The sequence below is a fragment of the Triticum dicoccoides genome, chromosome 4B, assembly GCF_002162155.2.
Source record: "Triticum dicoccoides isolate Atlit2015 ecotype Zavitan chromosome 4B, WEW_v2.0, whole genome shotgun sequence".
NCBI lineage: Eukaryota > Viridiplantae > Streptophyta > Magnoliopsida > Poales > Poaceae > Triticum > Triticum dicoccoides.
This window is the reverse complement of record NC_041387.1, coordinates 465092364-465110454: the sequence shown is the minus strand read 5'-3', so window position 1 is coordinate 465110454 and position 18091 is coordinate 465092364. Positions and strand designations below refer to the sequence as shown.

The 18091-nt window shown below is 40.5% G+C and overlaps 1 protein-coding gene across 2 annotated transcripts; it reads right to left on the bottom strand.

The window, feature by feature from the left end:
• Positions 1 to 348: 348 nt before the first annotated feature.
• Positions 349 to 5138, bottom strand: LOC119290903 (ASC1-like protein 3). Of its 2 annotated transcripts, none has more exons than XM_037569579.1 (6): positions 4709 to 5138; positions 3834 to 4042; positions 2463 to 2618; positions 1643 to 1828; positions 1378 to 1556; positions 349 to 824 (listed from the first exon to the last, which is right to left on the bottom strand). In XM_037569579.1, exons 1-6 carry the CDS (start codon positions 4811 to 4813, stop codon positions 805 to 807), a joined length of 855 nt encoding a protein of 284 aa, XP_037425476.1. In that variant the 5' UTR covers positions 4814 to 5138; the 3' UTR covers positions 349 to 804. The 2 variants fall into 2 exon arrangements, with proteins under 2 accessions (XP_037425476.1, XP_037425477.1); XM_037569580.1 differs by having other exon boundaries at positions 3834 to 3919.
• Between the last annotated feature and the right edge of the window lie 12953 nt (positions 5139 to 18091).

Below are 18091 nucleotides of genomic sequence, written 5' to 3'. Positions count from 1 at the left end.
TTTTAGAGATTCCAGTATGGACTACATAAAGAGCAAAATGAGTGAATCTATAATCTAAAAATATGTCTCTATGCATCCGTATGTAGTTCGTATTGAAATCTCTAGAAGGGCTTATATTTAGAAACGGAGGGAGTAGATAACTATAGCCTTCTTACAAATTAAGTTAGAGCATCTGAAATTCCACTCACCAGAACAGAGCTTGACATGTCTATCCGGAGCCTTAACTCCGTAGTATTTCAAATGTATCTCAGAGCTCTTAACAACAGGCCCATGCAATGATGTACATTACAAACCAATGCAGATGCACTCGTAGTCACACATAGACAAAAAAACAACGAAGACAAGATAAACCAATGCCGCCAAAAAGTTATAACTAGCAGCATGAGACACTTGACACATGAGATGAGAAGATACATGTGAGATTTACTCCTGATAAAAAAATCAACTTATTCCCATGAATTAGAGCTAAACCTACTCATAGTCACAGTATACAAGACATGGTAGAGAGGAGCTTCTAAGCTCTGCGGAAAAGCCACAGAAAACGACCTCTTAAGCCTTTTCTACTAACAAGGAAAGATGAACCAAAAATTATGAAGGGACCTTCAAGTAAGTTGCTAGCTATACCCGTTATGTATAGAACCTGCTCAGTTTCTTGGTCTAGCAATCTTTGATATCATAAGGTAATATACAGAAATGAAACTTTCTTAGCACAAGCTTGCGGACCAACACAATCTACTGTTGTAAGTACAGGGCAAGGTACCAGCAAAGAAATGGCCCATCACAATTGTCAAAGAACCACCCCCATCAGTCATCATCGTCCGAATCTGCATTGTGAAGAAATTCATCATTTAAATGATCACAACTAACAAAAACCTGGGTTAATATAGTTTCTGGTGCAATTCAAATCTTTATAACTGATTATGATGGAAGGGGGTCTACCAAACAAAAACCTGGGTTAATATAGTTTCTGGTGCAATTCAAATCTTTATAACTGATTATGATGGAAGGGGGTCTACCAAACAATGTATCGGAGCTAGTTACCATTAGGCAATCTGATCAATATGTGATATTATGACTGTACTATTCATGCAACTATTCAAAATTGAAATGGGTGGTTCATTATTTCATTATGTATGCCATATGGGTCTTCCCTACTGATTATGCAGGGCTCTCCTGTTTCATGCAGGAATTTGGCGACAAAGTTAGACGTTGTATTATCTGGAAGAGAATGGGGGGAACCCAAATTTCACAAGAAAAAAATATTTATGTAGATATCCTAATACCATCTGTGAGTTCGTGAAAAAAACACGTCAGTCAGGATGAAAAAGGGTGAATTCAAATCAAACAAGTGATTGCGGCAAAGAAATGAAACCTTACCAGATCGAACATCCTCTCCAACTTTTCCTTTATTATTCAATTGTTTCATTATCATTGAAAATATGAGTTTCCCCCAATACACATGAAACACAAGTAATGTGAGAAGCATTGTGTTGAAAATATAGTACAAGGTCGTTGGGAACCTATCCAGCTTCCTCAAGGATATGATGGACTGGTAGCTGGCATTGCAAGAACAAGAACAGTGAGTTCCAACCTTGGGATGTAAACGGAATACAAGAAATTATGTACAAAGGAGCAAACAAACCTTGAGGTTTTGATTATCCAAAATGGGAAGTAAATCAGACGCAATAGGAGCCACGAGAGAGCAAAAAGCCCAAAAAATAAGCTAGCCCCTAGTTCTTTTTCAGTGTACTTGCACAATTTGGCAGTTTCAAGGAACACATCACTCGTGTCATGCAACGCAAGAATAATTGTTCCAATACGAAAAAATCTGCAGAAATGTAAATTTAGTTGTCTTAGAGCTGTGTTGCAATTTTGATCTTTAGCTATAAAAGTCAACTATATCTCTATGAATGATCATAATCAACAGAAAGAAGTAAAAATAAATGAATGCCTCGGTAACACAGCGATTTTCAGAAATAATTATGTATTGTGAGATTATACATAGCTGAGCTGCATGAAAAGAAAAGCGAAATTACAAGAAGGGAGTGCAGTACCCTTTGTTCTAATTTAGCACAATGATTTTCAGAAATATTTATGTACTGTTACATGGCATGGCCAAATTAAGCACTGCTTACTAGAACATTCAGATCAATAAACAGCAAGAGTTAGATTCATCTATTATTGGCATTATAAATTCTGCATCCCAATTTATATATTTTCATACATATATTTGTTTATCGAATCAAACCAGTAGGTAACTAGAAAGACCTAGAGAATTGCCAAGCTTCAGTGCACACTGCAGAGTCATTGAATCCCAGCACAAGTGATTGGTAATTGATGATTTTTCGTTGCATAATGACCAACTGACCATAAATAGGACACATCAGAGTATAACAGAAGCCCGTCCCCATACAATTGCAATCCAGAAAATACAATATTAAAGAGGCTCAAGAAATATTTACCCAGTCAGAAATGAATATCCAATAAGAGCAGATGTTACTACATGGTGAGACATCATTACAGCAAAATCTTTTCTGCGGGTTTCCCAAGCAATGAGAGCAAAAATGCTGTAGATATAAAATCCACACTGGCACATGTAGAAAAGTCTCAATGAGGACCTGAGAGACAGAAATTAACATATACATTAGAGCAAAGAACAAAAAATCACTCCACTCCAAAGAATAGGTTAAATGGTTCCAAACAAATATGCCCGGGAGTGTTTCAGAGTTCCTGTTAATATATCTAAAATCTATAAAATCTGAGCCATTTGTTGTGTGTGATGATGAGCACAGCACTTGGTGTTCCGAGCATCATGTCATCAAACAATGAACGAAGAACAGCATCATGAGTATGCATCTTCCCCTCTAAATGGAAGGTCACGCCAGGTAGACCTTACCCCTCAGATTTCCTAGAAAAGCTAAGACTAAGTAAAAGGATGAGAGAACAATAATTTATCATGGTTATATCTGGTAACGGTTAAATGAAGCAGGATTCCTTTATCAAGGTAAGAAAGCTATTATAAGATCACATGTAAAAAAATTATAGTGAAAATGGGTACAGTAAAGCATGTGGTTGCTAGATAATACTCCCTCCTTTCCTGTTTATAGGGCTCAAATCTGGAATACTCTCCATGAGACAGTAACAGACCATATGCAACAAATGGTGTGGGAATCTACCTAACTTCCTTGACTATAAATAAAGATATCAATAATAAATAAATAATGTCAACATATGAAAAATAAGAAATGTGCATAAATATTTCTTAGTACTCCCTCCGTTCGGAATTACTTGTCTCGGAAATGGATGCATCTAGACGTATTTTAGTTCTAAATACATCCATTTTTGAGACAAGTAATTCCGAACGGAGGGAGTAGAAGATAATGGTACAGTAGCAACACCCTCAAGGGCGTGCCAAACAGTTTGCTTAATACTCCCTCCGTAAACAAATATAAGAGCGTTTAGATCACTACTTTAGTGATCTAAACGCTCTAATATTTCTTTACAGAGGGAGTACTCATGAAAGAGAGGATACATAGAAATGCTTTGAACATAGGCAACCTTATCATGTTAGCTTAATAGCAAGGTAAGGGAGTTTACGTTTTCCTATATATAATAAAATTACGAGATAATTAAATATTTCATGATCTGGAATATTCTGAAATTCATACTTTTTTAGTACATTTAGAGGTTATAATGTATTGCAATAACATAAGTTATTTCTCTTCAACTTTAAGGAGATTGAAGAGACCATGTATCAGGGCAAAAAGCACATGCAACACCAGTATACCCATATATATATTTAAGAAAATTATAGAAGTATACTTTGCACTCACGGGATGGGTTGATTCGGCCAGCCATCGAAGTATTGCATTGTATCCAACGACCATGGTTCCTGCTCTATTATCAATAGGACCCATGCCTGAACAGAAGCATAGTATGTCAGCTTCCAAGTAGACTCTGAGAACTTGGCAATCTTTGCTTGCCTGGCCTCATCATTCATCAACTTAGAAGCCTTGCTAGTGAAAAAGTAAACTGCCAATGGCTGAAATGACATATACAGACGGCCAAACATCAGAGGTGAAGGTTAAAGTGACGAATACTCGGGGATGTAAAAAATAGTTCATGGTAAAATTTGAACAGAAGCAAATAAACATATATAGAAATAAAGCAGAGATAACCTAGGGGCCTGGTGAGACAGATTTATAGAACAAATAAAACAATTATATTATTCAGTAGTCTGAAGTATCATGTAACTAACTTCAGACTGTATATGGATTTTACAGTGGCTTCAAAATCGAAGATAATAATTAAGTGCAGTGGTGTATCATGTAGGAATTGTTGGTACATGACATGATAATGCTCACTACAGTACAGAGTACATGGATCACCAGAAGGCATGAGAACAGACAAGCAAGCTCAGCTCAATAACTGCAGTAGTACAGGCACAGGAGTTCTAGACAGCATCCATCAGTAAGGCGGCAATTAATGAGCAGTTTCCATTCGGAGCACAGTCCGCGGGGCGTTGCATCACATGCGCACGGACGGTTAGTCAAATTAGCCGGATCACATTGATCGGTTACGAATTCGGCAGCAACACCAGCGAGCATTGAGCAGCGGTACGAAGAGCACACGTGGGGCGAGAGATCTCGCGGAACCCAGCGCGAATCTGGGGCGGGAAGAGGAGGCGGCGGAGGAGCCGGTTCCGTACCTTGTACAGTAGGCGGTCGAGGACGAAGCGGGCGCAGAAGAAGCCGAGGGAGAAGAGCAGCGTCATGGGGAGGACGGACGCGGCGTCCGGGCCGCGGATCGCCATCGCCGACTCCGCGACGGCACCGGTAACAGCAGCAGCAGCAGCACCGCACGGCGGCGCGCCCCCGGCCGGGCAGTCGGCGCACGCGGATAATGTGAAGGGGTTGGATTGGGTTAGGGAGCAGGCGGTTGAGGAGGGGGGGAGCGAGAGGCCCAGGCGGACGGACGGGCACGCACTGCTCCTTCCCTCTGTATTTCTACTGCTGCTCGCGCAGCCGCGGCGCAGGTGGGAGGAGGAGACGGGCACGAGCAAGGGAGGAGGGCAGCAGGACGATGCGCGTGAGGGACGACGGCGGGGTGTGGGATCTCTCGACTCTGACGTCTCTGTCTCTGCTTCTGCCTCTGCTCACCCTAGAATTTCGTCGTCTTTGTTTATTTAAGTGTCCGGTCGTATTTGTGATTTTAACTAGGGCTCCTCCTGGACTAATTAAGACTCCAGTCTTGAATTGATTTTTTTTTAGGATCAGTCTTGAATTGATGGGATGCCTCGTGCTTCCTGACACCTCTCCAAAGAATGTTGGGACTGATGGTTTGTTCCGCTTTCGCCACCCCTCCTTCGCTTGGAAGCGAACCTATGTCCAATCATTCATACTGTAGGGAAATATCACGTGCTCCCATCCTCAGTGTTCTTCATTCTTCAATTTAAAAATATAATTTAAAAGTTTCAAACTACAAATGCTCATAAGGGATGTGACTATAACCCTTAAAAATTTCAGATCCAAACTCGAAATGTACATTGAGAAACAGAAAAAGACAAATTTAAATGTAAATAGTGTCAAACATTTTTTGTCCGTTTTTCAACACTACTCATGCTAGATTTCATATATATTTTTTCTCAACGTACATTTAGAGTTTCGACCCGAAATTTTTATGAGTTGTAGTCAACCTGCCACCGATTTGTCTCTAGAAGGTAGTTTATTTCTTAACATGTGAAAATGATCCATGTCCTCAACAACTGTGTGACTAGTTTGTTTGTCTAGCCTTCGCCACGTTTTTTGGCTCACGCTCTTTTTGTTGTGAGCTAGTAGTTTGCGTGCACGAATCCATGTCTTTTTGACTGTTTTATGGCATGCTTGGAGGATTTGAATTCTTATGAGTTCATTTTTATGATCGTTTGTATTTGGGTGTGCCTAGGTCTCAGTTGACTGAGACTTAACCAGGTCTTAGTCAAGTGACATAACATGTACTCCATTCGTTCTTAAATACAAGTCTTTTTAGAGTTTTCAATAAGAAATTATATATGGAGCAAAATAAATGAATTTACACTCTCAAATATGTCTATATACATTTGTATGTAGTTTGTATTGAAATCTTAAAAAGACTTATATTTAGAAACAGAGGGAGTAAGAAAGAAAAGGAAAAAACTGAAAAGAAAAATTTGCATCGATCACCACGTAAGACCCCGCATATATAGCATCGACTGAGGCTTGGTTAAGTCCCACTTAGCTGAGATTTAGCATCCCCTTTGTAATTTTTTTCTCGTAATGTGTCAAGCACTCATTGATGCTCATTACCCCATTAAAGAACTTTAAAAGATGTTGGAGTACCTACCACCCGAGGCCATCCACGGCCTCACACACCCATGCGGCATCCGATCGATTCGCGCCGTCCCTATCCGCCTGCCGACGGCCTTCGCGTCGTCCAATCTTGTTAGTTCGTTCCTCACCACCGAAATTGATCTATTCGTCCATGATCAGTGGGCCGCATTCACGTTACTCCCCCCCCCTAGTCTGGCATCTTTTGCCTCGTCCATGCGTGTGCGTTTCTCGTAGCGCATGCCTGGACCTCTTATATGGTGCCTTAAGCGTCAGTGTCTAGTTTGCGCTCATGCGCTTGGTGAGTTGGGTCAACCCATTAACAAGAACGCTCACTTGATCTCGCCCGATACTTTGTTGGCTTAGTTGGTCGTTCTGCTGTTGACCCTTGACCATTGACATATCGAAAATAAAAAAATATAAGAATTTGAAAAAGTTTGCAAAATACTGCAAATAATGAACTAAAATGCAAAAAAAAGTCAAGGATTCAGAAAAAAAACACTAAAAATGAAAAAAAAACATTAATTAAACAGTTCACGGATACACCAAGTTCACTAGTTTGAAAGGAAAAGTTTACAAATTTGGAAAATAATTCCCATGAATTTGCATAAAGTCCACAAATTTGAAAAAGGTCCACGAATCTGAAAAACTAGAAAATGAAAACAAAAGTTCATAAATTATGAAAAAAGTTCATGAATACAAAAATGTTCACGGATTTTAAAGGAAAGGTTCATGAATATGAAAAAAAAATGACGAACTTAAAAAATATTCACAAATTAAAAAAACATAGATTTGATAAATTTCACGGAATTTTAAATTCACGTATCTGAAAAAAATTCATGATTTTGAAAACCAAATCTTGGTTTGGAAAAAAGATCGTAATTATTGAAAAAGAGTTCACGGATTAAAAAAAGTTGATGAATTCGAAAAAATTATAGCAAAGTTCAACAAATTTTGCGGATATGAAAAAAAATCCATGGACTTTCAAAAAATGTTTGCGAATATTAAAAAAGTTCGCCAATTTTAGAAATGTTCAATAATTTCAGACATGTTTTTCAATATGAAATATGTTCACAAATTTCAAAAGTGTGCAGAAATTTGAACAAAGATTTTGAGAAAATTCAATAAAAAAGGAGAGCGTAAAAAGAAAGAAAACAAACCGGCCAGGAAGTAGATACAAAACCAGGAACGACAGTTGAACGTTTATGGGCTCGTGGGGTGTGCGTCACGTACTATTTACCCTTTAACAGGCGCTTAGGGTGCTATAGAGTGTGTTTGGGGTACATGGAGGATGTATGAGGGCAAAAGTTTTTAATCTGACCCACTTTTACTTGTTTGGTAAAAAGATCATAATTATTGAAAAAGAGTTCATGCGCTCACTTGGGCCCTTAGCCATGCCCAAAATATTGTTATTTTTTCTAAAAAATATTCAGATTTTCATAATTTATTTAAAATTTCAAAAAATGTTTAGAATTTCAAATTTTATTTAAATTTTCGATAAAAGTTCAGAAATTTAAAATATGTTTAAATTTATCTTCATGTTTTTTAATCTTGTTCACCATTCAAAAAATTATTCAAAATTCGAAATTGTTCAGCATGTCTAAACACATGGAGGCTGACAAACAAAGTCTCAGCTCAGCATGTCTCAGCGCATACACCGCTACCAAACAACAGCAAATGTATGGACTCAGCATGTTTACACTCAGCATGTATGAGAGGAGAACAATTAGGCTAGGTTCATACATGCTACCAAACACACCCCTAAGCGCTGAATAGGATTTGCGGCCGTGCCTATACAATGTTATAGCGTCGTTCCCTGGTGTGGCGCTTACCCGCACGCGTCCTGGGCAGAGCTATCTATTGTTACCTCGTGTGTATTTTTTCAGTTGACTATTGACCATTAAAAATAAAAAATACATAAATTATACAAGACAAAAATTTAAAAGATGGGAAAATTTTGATAAAAATCATCATTTTTTAAGAAATTTGAAAGTGTCATGAAATTTGAAAAAATATTCATAAATTTGGAAAAGTTCATAAAATTTGAAAAAATGGTGAAAAGTAAGAAAAGTTTTGCGAAACTCACTAAACAATGTCTTGCACTGGTGGGGCGATGTCGGGCTTAATTACCGGTTGGGTCTCGTTCAGGGGTGGGGGACCGGTCCTTATCTGCCCGGTTGTTGAGTGCCTCTTAATTGGCTTCCTTGTTGTCTACCCGGTTGTTGGATCCCACCGGGTCTAACCGGTCGTTGAACATCGTGATTGGCCCCCCTTTATGCCTGCTCCTTTGTTGGATCCCGACGGGTCTACCCGGTGGTTGGGCGCGTTGCGTCCTCGAATGTTCGTGTTCTTAGGGTCATGCATTTCGTGTCTACCCAGGTTGAATTGAAGATAATAGTAAAGCAAGTCACACCATCGAAAGCTCCATTTACTTCCCTTGGGTAAGACACGGTCGGACATAAGAAACAAAGGCGACTAAAAAAACTTTGAATTGGAACCCACCTACTCTATATCAGTCTAATCTAATTCGGATTGCTCTACCGGGTCAAAAAAAAGGGAACCATGGGCTATAGATGGTTGGGACATATCATCATCCGGAGGGCGTAGTCTTAATACCGATGTCTTTTTTAACCTTTGGGAGATCGAACCACTGAACCTATTTCTTTGACCTTGAGACCGATACCTTTGCGGATATGCCCTTATTTAGCTCTTGAAACAAAGAGAGATGGAAAGAGAGAATTATCAAACTCAACTAGACGACAGTTGAACGATGCCTGATCAACCATGCTCTATTGGGCATCGCGAGATCTAGGTAGTTGTTCCTGTCTACTCCTCTGTTATATCTCGACATGTGTACCCAATGGTTGGGTGTCGTCAGTGGCGCATCCCCAGATGGGTGTGTTCCGGGGAGAGTGTTGTTCTTGTCTACCCAAATAATGAACGCCGCCTGGTCGGCCCTCTTTCTCTGTTGGGTGCCACCAGGTCTGTCCATTAGATATTGTCGGGTTGGCGCATTAGTCGTTAGATATCATTGGGTTGGTGCTACTCCTATAAATCCATTGATCCTATTTACATGGCTACTGAATGCTGCCTGATTGGCACCTTTCTCTATTTGGCATTGTCCGGTCTGCCCGCCTGGACCGACCAATCGCTTCACTTGGTTCTCTTTTAGGGTTCTAATAGGATGTCTTGACGGTCGCATTAGCCGCTACGCGCGAAGATAGGTCAAAGTAGTAGAAAACTAAAATGCTATAAACAAAACTCGAGCACAAACCCTAAACTTGATAGGCTATTTATTACAAAGGATCCTACGACGGCGGATGTCTCGTGTTGTCTTCGGAGTCTTAGCGCTCACGAAAACTAGGTAGGGCAATGCCTTTGTGTATGGTGACTCCCAGGCACTGATGAAGGCTAGGCAAGCATGTATGGTGTCTTGACTAGTATAGATCCCTTGGATGTAGCTACATGAGCTTCTAGTATTTACATGCTCATGTGCTTCAAAAGCGTCATAATCTCGCCTTTTAATGCGTAGCATATACATGTTTGAAAGTGCAGGTTTACTCCCACAGGTGGTGAATGGGACATTTTTAGAATTTTTTTCAAACTCTGATGAATTTGATAAAGATCAGAGTAAAGAAATAGCAATGTGAGGAAACTAAATCATCACAAAAACAGAAAGCATGCATACAAGATACATATAGGTGAAGAACATGCGATCATACGAGCATACAAGCATGAAGAAGATGAACTGAAGAAATGAAAGACAGCATGATGAAAGTCTTTAGTTCAAATTTGTCAGAAGGTAGATCCCAAATTCTTCAGCAGCGGAATAACATAAAGATAAGGGTTTAGGAATTTGAAACCAGGTAGGCTCGGTGATGACACAACAATTTGGTAGACCAGTTCTAGTTGTTGTATCAACTGTACGTCTGGTTGAGGCGGCTGAGATGAACTCATAGGACACACAATCCTCACTGTATTCCTCTTGAGCTAAGATCACTTAGACCTCGCCCATTCACGTGTGGTAAGTCTACAAAGTTAGACTTCCAAAACCTTCACAGACTTGTTCACCGGCACACCACCATGACTCTTGGGGTGCTCCGAACATGACACCTAACCATCTGGAAGAATGACAATCTTCAAAGGTAAGAGGCATTGGATTGCACAGATCAATCTCTTTAGTGATGCTCAATCACTTTGGCTCTGGTGGCTTTTTCATCACTTAGGATTCTCTCAAACTAGACGGAGGATGGGTTGCTCTCAAATGACAAGTGTCAAGTTCTCCCGGAGCAGCCAACCAACAAGTGGTTGTGGGGGATGGCTATTTATAGCTAGGGGCAACCCGACATGAATTTTCATAAATGCCCTTGTCTGATATGATTGTTGTCAGGATAAGGATCCACTCGTCAGCTGGCCCGCGGTACAACAACGGTTGGAAAAATTGAACACTCAATTTTGTTGGCACACTCAATTTCCTCATGATAGGCAGATCACACTCGCAAAATCCTAACTCCTCAGCCTAACCAAATTTGCCAACGACCATATGAACTTTGTCACTGTCGCTAGCAAATTCATCAGCTGATCCAAAGATTTCCAAAGGCTTCATTTGAAGCAGCTTATGTATGTATAGGTTTGAGCATCACTTTGGAAATGTGAACTATGATTCACCTAGACCCCCTTTAACAGTACGATTTTTCCTATGACTCCAAATAAGAAGAGAGAAACTATGAAAACGAAAGTCTTCAAACTTCAAAGTCTTCATATCAATTTCTTCAAAAGGTCATACCAATTTCATCACCAAATTCTTCACTTGAACAAATACATTTTTAGGGTCATCTTCCATGGGTTAAGCCAAATCTTCAAGGACTATAACTCCTCTGTACACTCTCAAACACATTAGCCCCTCAACCCATTTGTCTTCAATACTCCAAAACCAGTAAAGGGACACTTGATGCACTTACAATCTCCCCCTTTTTGGTGACTGATGACAAATTGGTTAGGTTTTCAACGGGAGTAAATAAAGGAAGTGTAGGTACTGAGTATGAAGAAATTGGTTACAAGATATTGAAGAACACCCCCTGAAGATGTGCATATGAAGAATTTGCTTTGGATTGCAAATGCACATGGCAGGTTGAAATTGTGGAGATCTCCCCCCATATCTTGGAATCCAATCATGCATGATCATAAGATAATGAAGAATTTGAATGCATGATGAAAATTGGTGTCCGACGAAATTGTGCATGCATGAGCAGATATATTAGGATCAGGGCATGCATATAAAGAATGTCAAAAGAGTCAGACCACCAACAGTTATTGTAGTTAAACTCACAAAAGAGCGAATCAAATGAAGTCCAAGAGTTGTAAGTCAGCAAAAACAACCCATATAATGACTCGCTTGAAGACTAACTCAGACTTCTTCCCCTTTGTCATCAAATGACCAAAAGGAGACGAAACTGAGAACTAATGCCTCTGAAGAATATCATGACGAAGTTGGAGGAGCGCCAGCATTGTTGTCGGGGACGTGTGAAGCAGAAGGGTCAGTCGCAGTGTCTTCAACGTCTTCATTTTCATTAGTGGATCGTGATGGAAACATGTAGCTCGGGACAAGAGGAGGAACTTGAACCTTCTTGAACTTCTTCTTTGGTGGATTTTCCCAATAAAAGTTCATTTGGAAGTCCATTACAGCAAGTTCGTCATCCATCTTCGGATGAGAGAGAATGGCTCAGGTTCTGTCAAAGATCTCATGGGCATAATAGTGATTTTTGCGAATAGAGTTGTGTGTCATTGTCATATTTGCGTTAATTACAACAAGTTGACGGTAACCCAATCATGATTTCCGTCTACTTTCTGGTGCAAGCTGATGAGAAGTTCACGGTCAGTCATGACACATGGTGCTTTTGGTTGAGGAGATGGCCTTGACGCTTTTGCAGCAATGTCCTGGATGGCAGTTTCATCACAAGTAGAGGTGGAGACAGGCTGACAAAATTGTCCATCAAGTGGACGGATTCCTTCATCAATGACTGCCTTGCCCTTGCCAGGAACTGAGGAGATTGTGCTCTGAAGAACTTCACCTCTGGTAGATAATTGAGATGACAATCAGCCTTGTAGTGAATTGAAGACCGGGATCTGATGAATCTCATGATCCATGGAGCATACGACTTCAGATCAAAAGGTGTTTGGGGCACTGTGACCAAAGTCCTCATGAAGAAATCATGTATGTTAACGGGAGTGCCATGTATGATATGAAATAGCAGATTCTTCATGACCCCCACAACTTCTTCAGTTGCAGAGTTGTGTCCTTTGATGGGACTGCGGGTATTGGCCACAATTTTGTAGACAGCTCTTGGCACATAGAGCAAATCTTGCACCAAGAAGGTAGTCCTTTGAGCTTCTCCTTCATCCAATGGCTTCATCGGCACTTGCATCAAATAATTTCGCAGCTCAGGTTCTTCATCGATCTTTTAAGCGTCTTCAAGGGGTGGTTCGACTGGAAGAGCACGAAGTAGTTCATCAAATGGTACCTTATAGTGAGTGTCTTCACTCATCTAGTCCAAAGCCCATGTCACATGTCATCAACATTTCCTGAGAAGTGCACAGTTGTATAGAATTGAAGAATTAGCTGTTCATTCCAATAGCAGACATCTGAGCACAAGCTAAGCGGCCTAGCATCATGAAGAATGGCCAAAACTAGCCGGAAGCATGGAATGGATTCCATGTCCACATGAGGAATATGGCGATGCGGGGAGATCTTGTTCTTTTCAAACAGCAATGAAGCATAGTAGTTTATTTGCGTCTTGGTCCAGAAGTGCAGACGCCTGATCTTGGCTGAGTCATATGGTGACTTGCCGATGTAAAATTCTTCTCTTAGAAAATTTGGACCTACTATCAATTTGTGGTCATCTGAGGCTTCTGCCAATCTTTGGCATGACCAGAACTGGTTGAAGATTTATTTTCTTGGGTCTGACATCAAACACTAGTCTTGGAGAGCCAGTTGAGTCTTGTGGATCTGTGACAACAAGTGTTTTTGCAACTTCTTCGGCAGTGACAGTTGAAACAGTGTCAGTATCTGCTGAAGGAATTAATTTTGCATGCTGAGGAGATGTATTGACGACATCCACCGTTAGGTATGGTTGTTTAGTCTCATCAGCTGTTGCAGCTGGAATTTCTTCATCAATGCTTTGAAGAGAAGGTTGCCTTTCTTCAGAACCAGTGTGAATTTCTTCAGTGTGTGCAGGCAACTAAGGCACTTGTGTCAGAGGTCTGGTGATGGGTGAACTGGGATGAGCTGTTTCCCAGAATTCATCATGGAGTACGGGAGTGGTAGCACCGTCAATATCCACATCCTCTTGATACGTCTCCAATGTATTTTTTTTATTGTTCCATGTTATTATAGTATCAATCTTGGATGTTTATTATGCAATTATATATCATTTTTGGGACTAGCCTATTAACCTAGTGCCCAATGGTAGTTGTTGTTTTTTGCTTTTCAGGAAATCAATATCAAACAGAGTCCAAATGGAGAAAAAACTTTGGATTGATTTTTCTAGACTAACAGAGACCTTAGAAGGTTCGGGAGAAGACCTAAAGAGCAACGAGGGAGCGAGAAGCTTGGGAGGCGTGCCCCAGGGGGGCGTCCCCAGGCTTGTTGGCCCCTCGTGGCACCTCTTGACCTAATTCTGCCTCTATAAATTCTCAAATATTCCCCTAATATCAAAGAGCCACCCAAAATACTTTTTTCGCCACCGCAAGTTCCTGTCCCACGAGATCCCATCTGGAGGCCTTCTCTGGTACTCTGCCAGAGGGGGGGTCGATCATGGAGGGGCTCTACATCAACCTCTTGTTGCCCTTCTGATGATGTATGAGTAGTTTACCCCAGACCTACGGGTCCATATCTAGTAGCTAGATGGATTATTCTCTCTCTTTGATCTTCAATACAATGTTCTCCTTGATGTTCTTGGAGTTCTTTTCAATGTAATAACTTTTTGCGGTGTGTTTGTTGGGATCCGATGAACTATGGGTTTATGATCAGATTATCTATGAATATTATTTGAGTCTTCTCTGAACTATTTTATGCATGATTATTATAGTTTTGTATTTCTCTCTGATCTATTGATTTGGTTTGGCCAGCTAGATTGCTTTTTATTGCAATTGGAGAGGTGATTTGTGGTGGGTTCAATCTTGCGGTGATCTATATCCAAGTGATAGAAGGGGACAAGACACGTATTTGTATTGTTGCCATTAAGGATAAAACGATGGGGTTTATTCATGCATGAGTTTACTTTGTCTACATTATGTTATCTTGCTTAAGGCGTTACTCTGTTCTTTATGAACTTAATACTCTAGATGCATGCTGGATAGTGGTTGATGTGTGGAGTAATAGTAGTAGATGCAGGCAGGATTTGGTCTACTTATCTTGGACGTGATGCCTATATACATGATCATTACCTTGGATATCGTCATGGTTATTTGCTTTTCTATCAATTGCCCAACAGTAATTTGTTTACCAAACATATGCTATTTTCAATAGAGAAGCCACTAGTGAAAACTATGGCCTCGGGGTCTATTTTATCATATATTAAAAATCCAAAAATACCTTGCTATAATTTTATTTATGTTATTTTATTTTGTATATTTGTGCTATCTATCTATCACTACGAGATTTGATTGTTGCAATTAACTGCCGAGGGATTGACAACCCCTTGTTTGCATTGGGTGCAAGTATTTGTTATTTTGTGTGTAGGTACTGCTAACGAGGTGTTGCGTGGTTCTCCTACTGGATTGATAACCTTGGTTCTTAACTGAGGGAAATACGTATCTCTATTGTACTGCATCATCCTCTCCTCTTTGAGGAAATCCCTACGTAGCTGACAAGTAGCAGGAAGAATTTCTGGTGTCGTTGTCGGGGAGACATCATCAACATCTATCAAGTACCATTGCATAAACTTTCATTTCCTTCCATTTACATTATTTTCCATTTTCCTCTCGTTTTTGCTACTTCTTGAGCTTGCGTTGTTTTTTCCCTTGAAAAGGAAAGGGTGATGCACCAAAGTAGAGATAAGCATTTCCCTCAGTTAAGAACCAAGGTATCAATCCAGTAGGAGGAACACACAAGTCTCCAATAGATGCACCTGCACAAACTAACAAACACTTGCACACAACACAAAAAAGGGGTTTTCAATCCCTTCACTGTTACTAGCAAGAGTGAGATCTGATAGAGATAGGTATAAAAGATAAGTAAAAGTATAAAATAAAGTATAGATAAATAAATTGCTGCAAGGTATTTTGGGGTTTTGGTTTTATAGATATGAAAACAATATGATAAAAATAGACTCGGTGGCCATAGGTTTCACTAGAGGCTTCTTTCTTGAAGAAAGCATACTGTGGGTAAACAAATTACTGTTGAATAATTGATAGAAAAGCACATAGTTATGACAATATCTAAGGCAATGATCATGAATATAGGCATCACGTCCGTGACAAGTAGACCGACTCCTGCCTGCATCTACTACTATTACTCCTCACATCGACCGCTATCCAGCATGCATCTAGTGTATTAAGTTAACAAGAATGGAGTAACACCTTAAGCAAGATGACATGATGTAGAGGGATAGGTCCAAGCAATATGGTAAAACCCCCATCTTTTTATCCTTAATGGAAACAATACAAATACGTGCCTCGCTACCCCTACTGTCACTGGGTGAGGACACCTCAAGATTGAACCCATCACAAAGCACCTCTCCCATTGCAAGATTGATCAATCTAGTTGGCCAAACCAAATCAACAGATCGCAGAGAAATACAAAGCTATCTTAATCATGCATAAAAGAGTTCAAAGAAGACTCAAATCATTTCCATAGATAATCTGATCATAGACCCACAATTCATCAAATCTCAACAAGCACACCGCAAAAGAAGATTACATCAAATAGATCCCCAAGAACATTGAGGAGGCAGTACTGCAAGATGCTGCTAACGCGACACTACAATCAGAGACCCTTCGAGAAACTGTGTGCGATGCAATAATCATGAATGATGGTGTAAGAAAACCGTCAAAAATGTGCAAAATGTTTGCGATGACAGATGCATCAAACACGGTCCAGATTTTAGTTGCGTGTGCGATGCAGGGCATACGGTCCAGTTCAATTAACTGTTTGCAATGAGGAGGAACAAAAGAAAAGGGCAGCCAGATGAAGGCGTGTGCGATACACAGCATACAGTTCACTCAGATGAACTGTTTGTGGTTAGGCAACATAAAAGAAACGGTCAGCCAGATCAAGTGTGTGCGATATACGGCATGCGGTACACTCGGGTGAACTATTTGTGTTGAGACAAGAGAACAGAAACGGTTCCATATAACAAGATGTGTATGATATGCAGCAAACAAGTCTGTAATCAGAAATGTGTGCGAAGACCGATAATAACTGATACGTCCATTTTGCATCATGTTTTCATATCGATATTTATTGCATTATGGGCTGTTATTACACGTTATGTCACAATACTTATGGCTATTCTCTCTTATTTACAAGGTTTATCATGAAGAGGGAGAATGCCGGCAGCTAGGATTCTGGGCTGGAAAAGGAGCAAATATTGGAAACCTATTCTGCACAGGTCCAAAAGTCCTGAAACTCCACGAAAGTCATTTTTGGAATTAATAAGAATTATTGAGCGAAAGAAGTACCAGAGGGGGCCCACACCCTGGCCACGAGGGTGGGGGGCGCACCCACGCCTACTGGGCGCACCCCCTGCCTCGTGGGCCCCCTGGTGGCCCTCCGGTGCCCATCTTCTGCTATATGAAGTCTTTTACACTCGAAAAATTCATAAGCAAGCTTATGAGACGAAACTCCGCCGCCACGAGGCGGAACCTTGACGGAACCAATCCAGGGCTCCGGCGGAGCTGTTCTGCCGGGGAAACTTCCCTCCGGGAGGGGGAAATCATCACCATCGTCATCACCAATGATCCTCTCATCGGAGGGGGTAAATCTCCATCAACATCTTCACTAGCACCATCTTTTCTCAAATCCTAGTTCATCTCTTGTATCCAATCTTTGTACCAAAACCTCAGATTGGTACCTGTGGGTTGCTAGTAGTGTTGATTACTCCTTGTAGTTGATGCTATTTGGTTTATTTGGTGGAAGATCATATGGTCATATCCTTAATGCATATTAATACCCCTCTGATTATGAACATGAATATGCTTTGTGAGTAGTTACGTTTGTTCCTGAGGATATGGGTGAAGTCTTGCTATTAGTAGTCATGTGAATTTGGTATTCGTTTGATATTTTGATGAGATGTATGTTGTCTCTCCTCTAGTGGTGTTATGTGAACGTTGACTACATGACACTTCACCATTATTTGGGCCTAGAGGAAGGCATTGGGAAGTAATAAGTAGATGATGGGTTGCTAGAGTGACAAAAGCTTAAACCCTAGTTTATGCGTTGCTTCGTAAGGGGCTGATTTGGATCCACTAGTTTCATGCTATGGTTAGGTTTACCTTAATACTTCTTTTGTAGTTGCGGATGCTTGCAATAGGGGTTAATCATAAGTGGGATGCTTGTCCAAGAAAGGACAGCACCCAAGCACCGGTCCACCCACATATCAAATTATCAAAGTAATGAACGCGAATCATATGAGCGTGATGAAAACTAGCTTGACGATAATTCCCATGTGTCCTCGGGAGCGCTTTTCTCATTATAAGAAATTGTCCAGGCTCGTCCTTTGCTACAAAAAGGATTGGTCCACCTTGCT

What these genes read in the sequence shown, in the direction of transcription:
- LOC119290903 (XM_037569579.1), bottom strand. Translation starts at nt 4,813, where the DNA reads ATGGCGATCCGCGGCCCGGACGCCGCGTCCGTCCTCCCCATGACGCTG. An exon ending in TCGACCGCCTACTGTACAAG is followed by an intron (nt 4,043 to 4,708) that starts GTACGGAACCGG and finishes ATGTCATTTCAG; the next exon opens with CCATTGGCAGTTTACTTTTT. An exon ending in TGGAGAGGATGTTCGATCTG is followed by an intron (nt 825 to 1,377) that starts GTAAGGTTTCAT and finishes TTCACAATGCAG; the next exon opens with ATTCGGACGATGATGACTGA.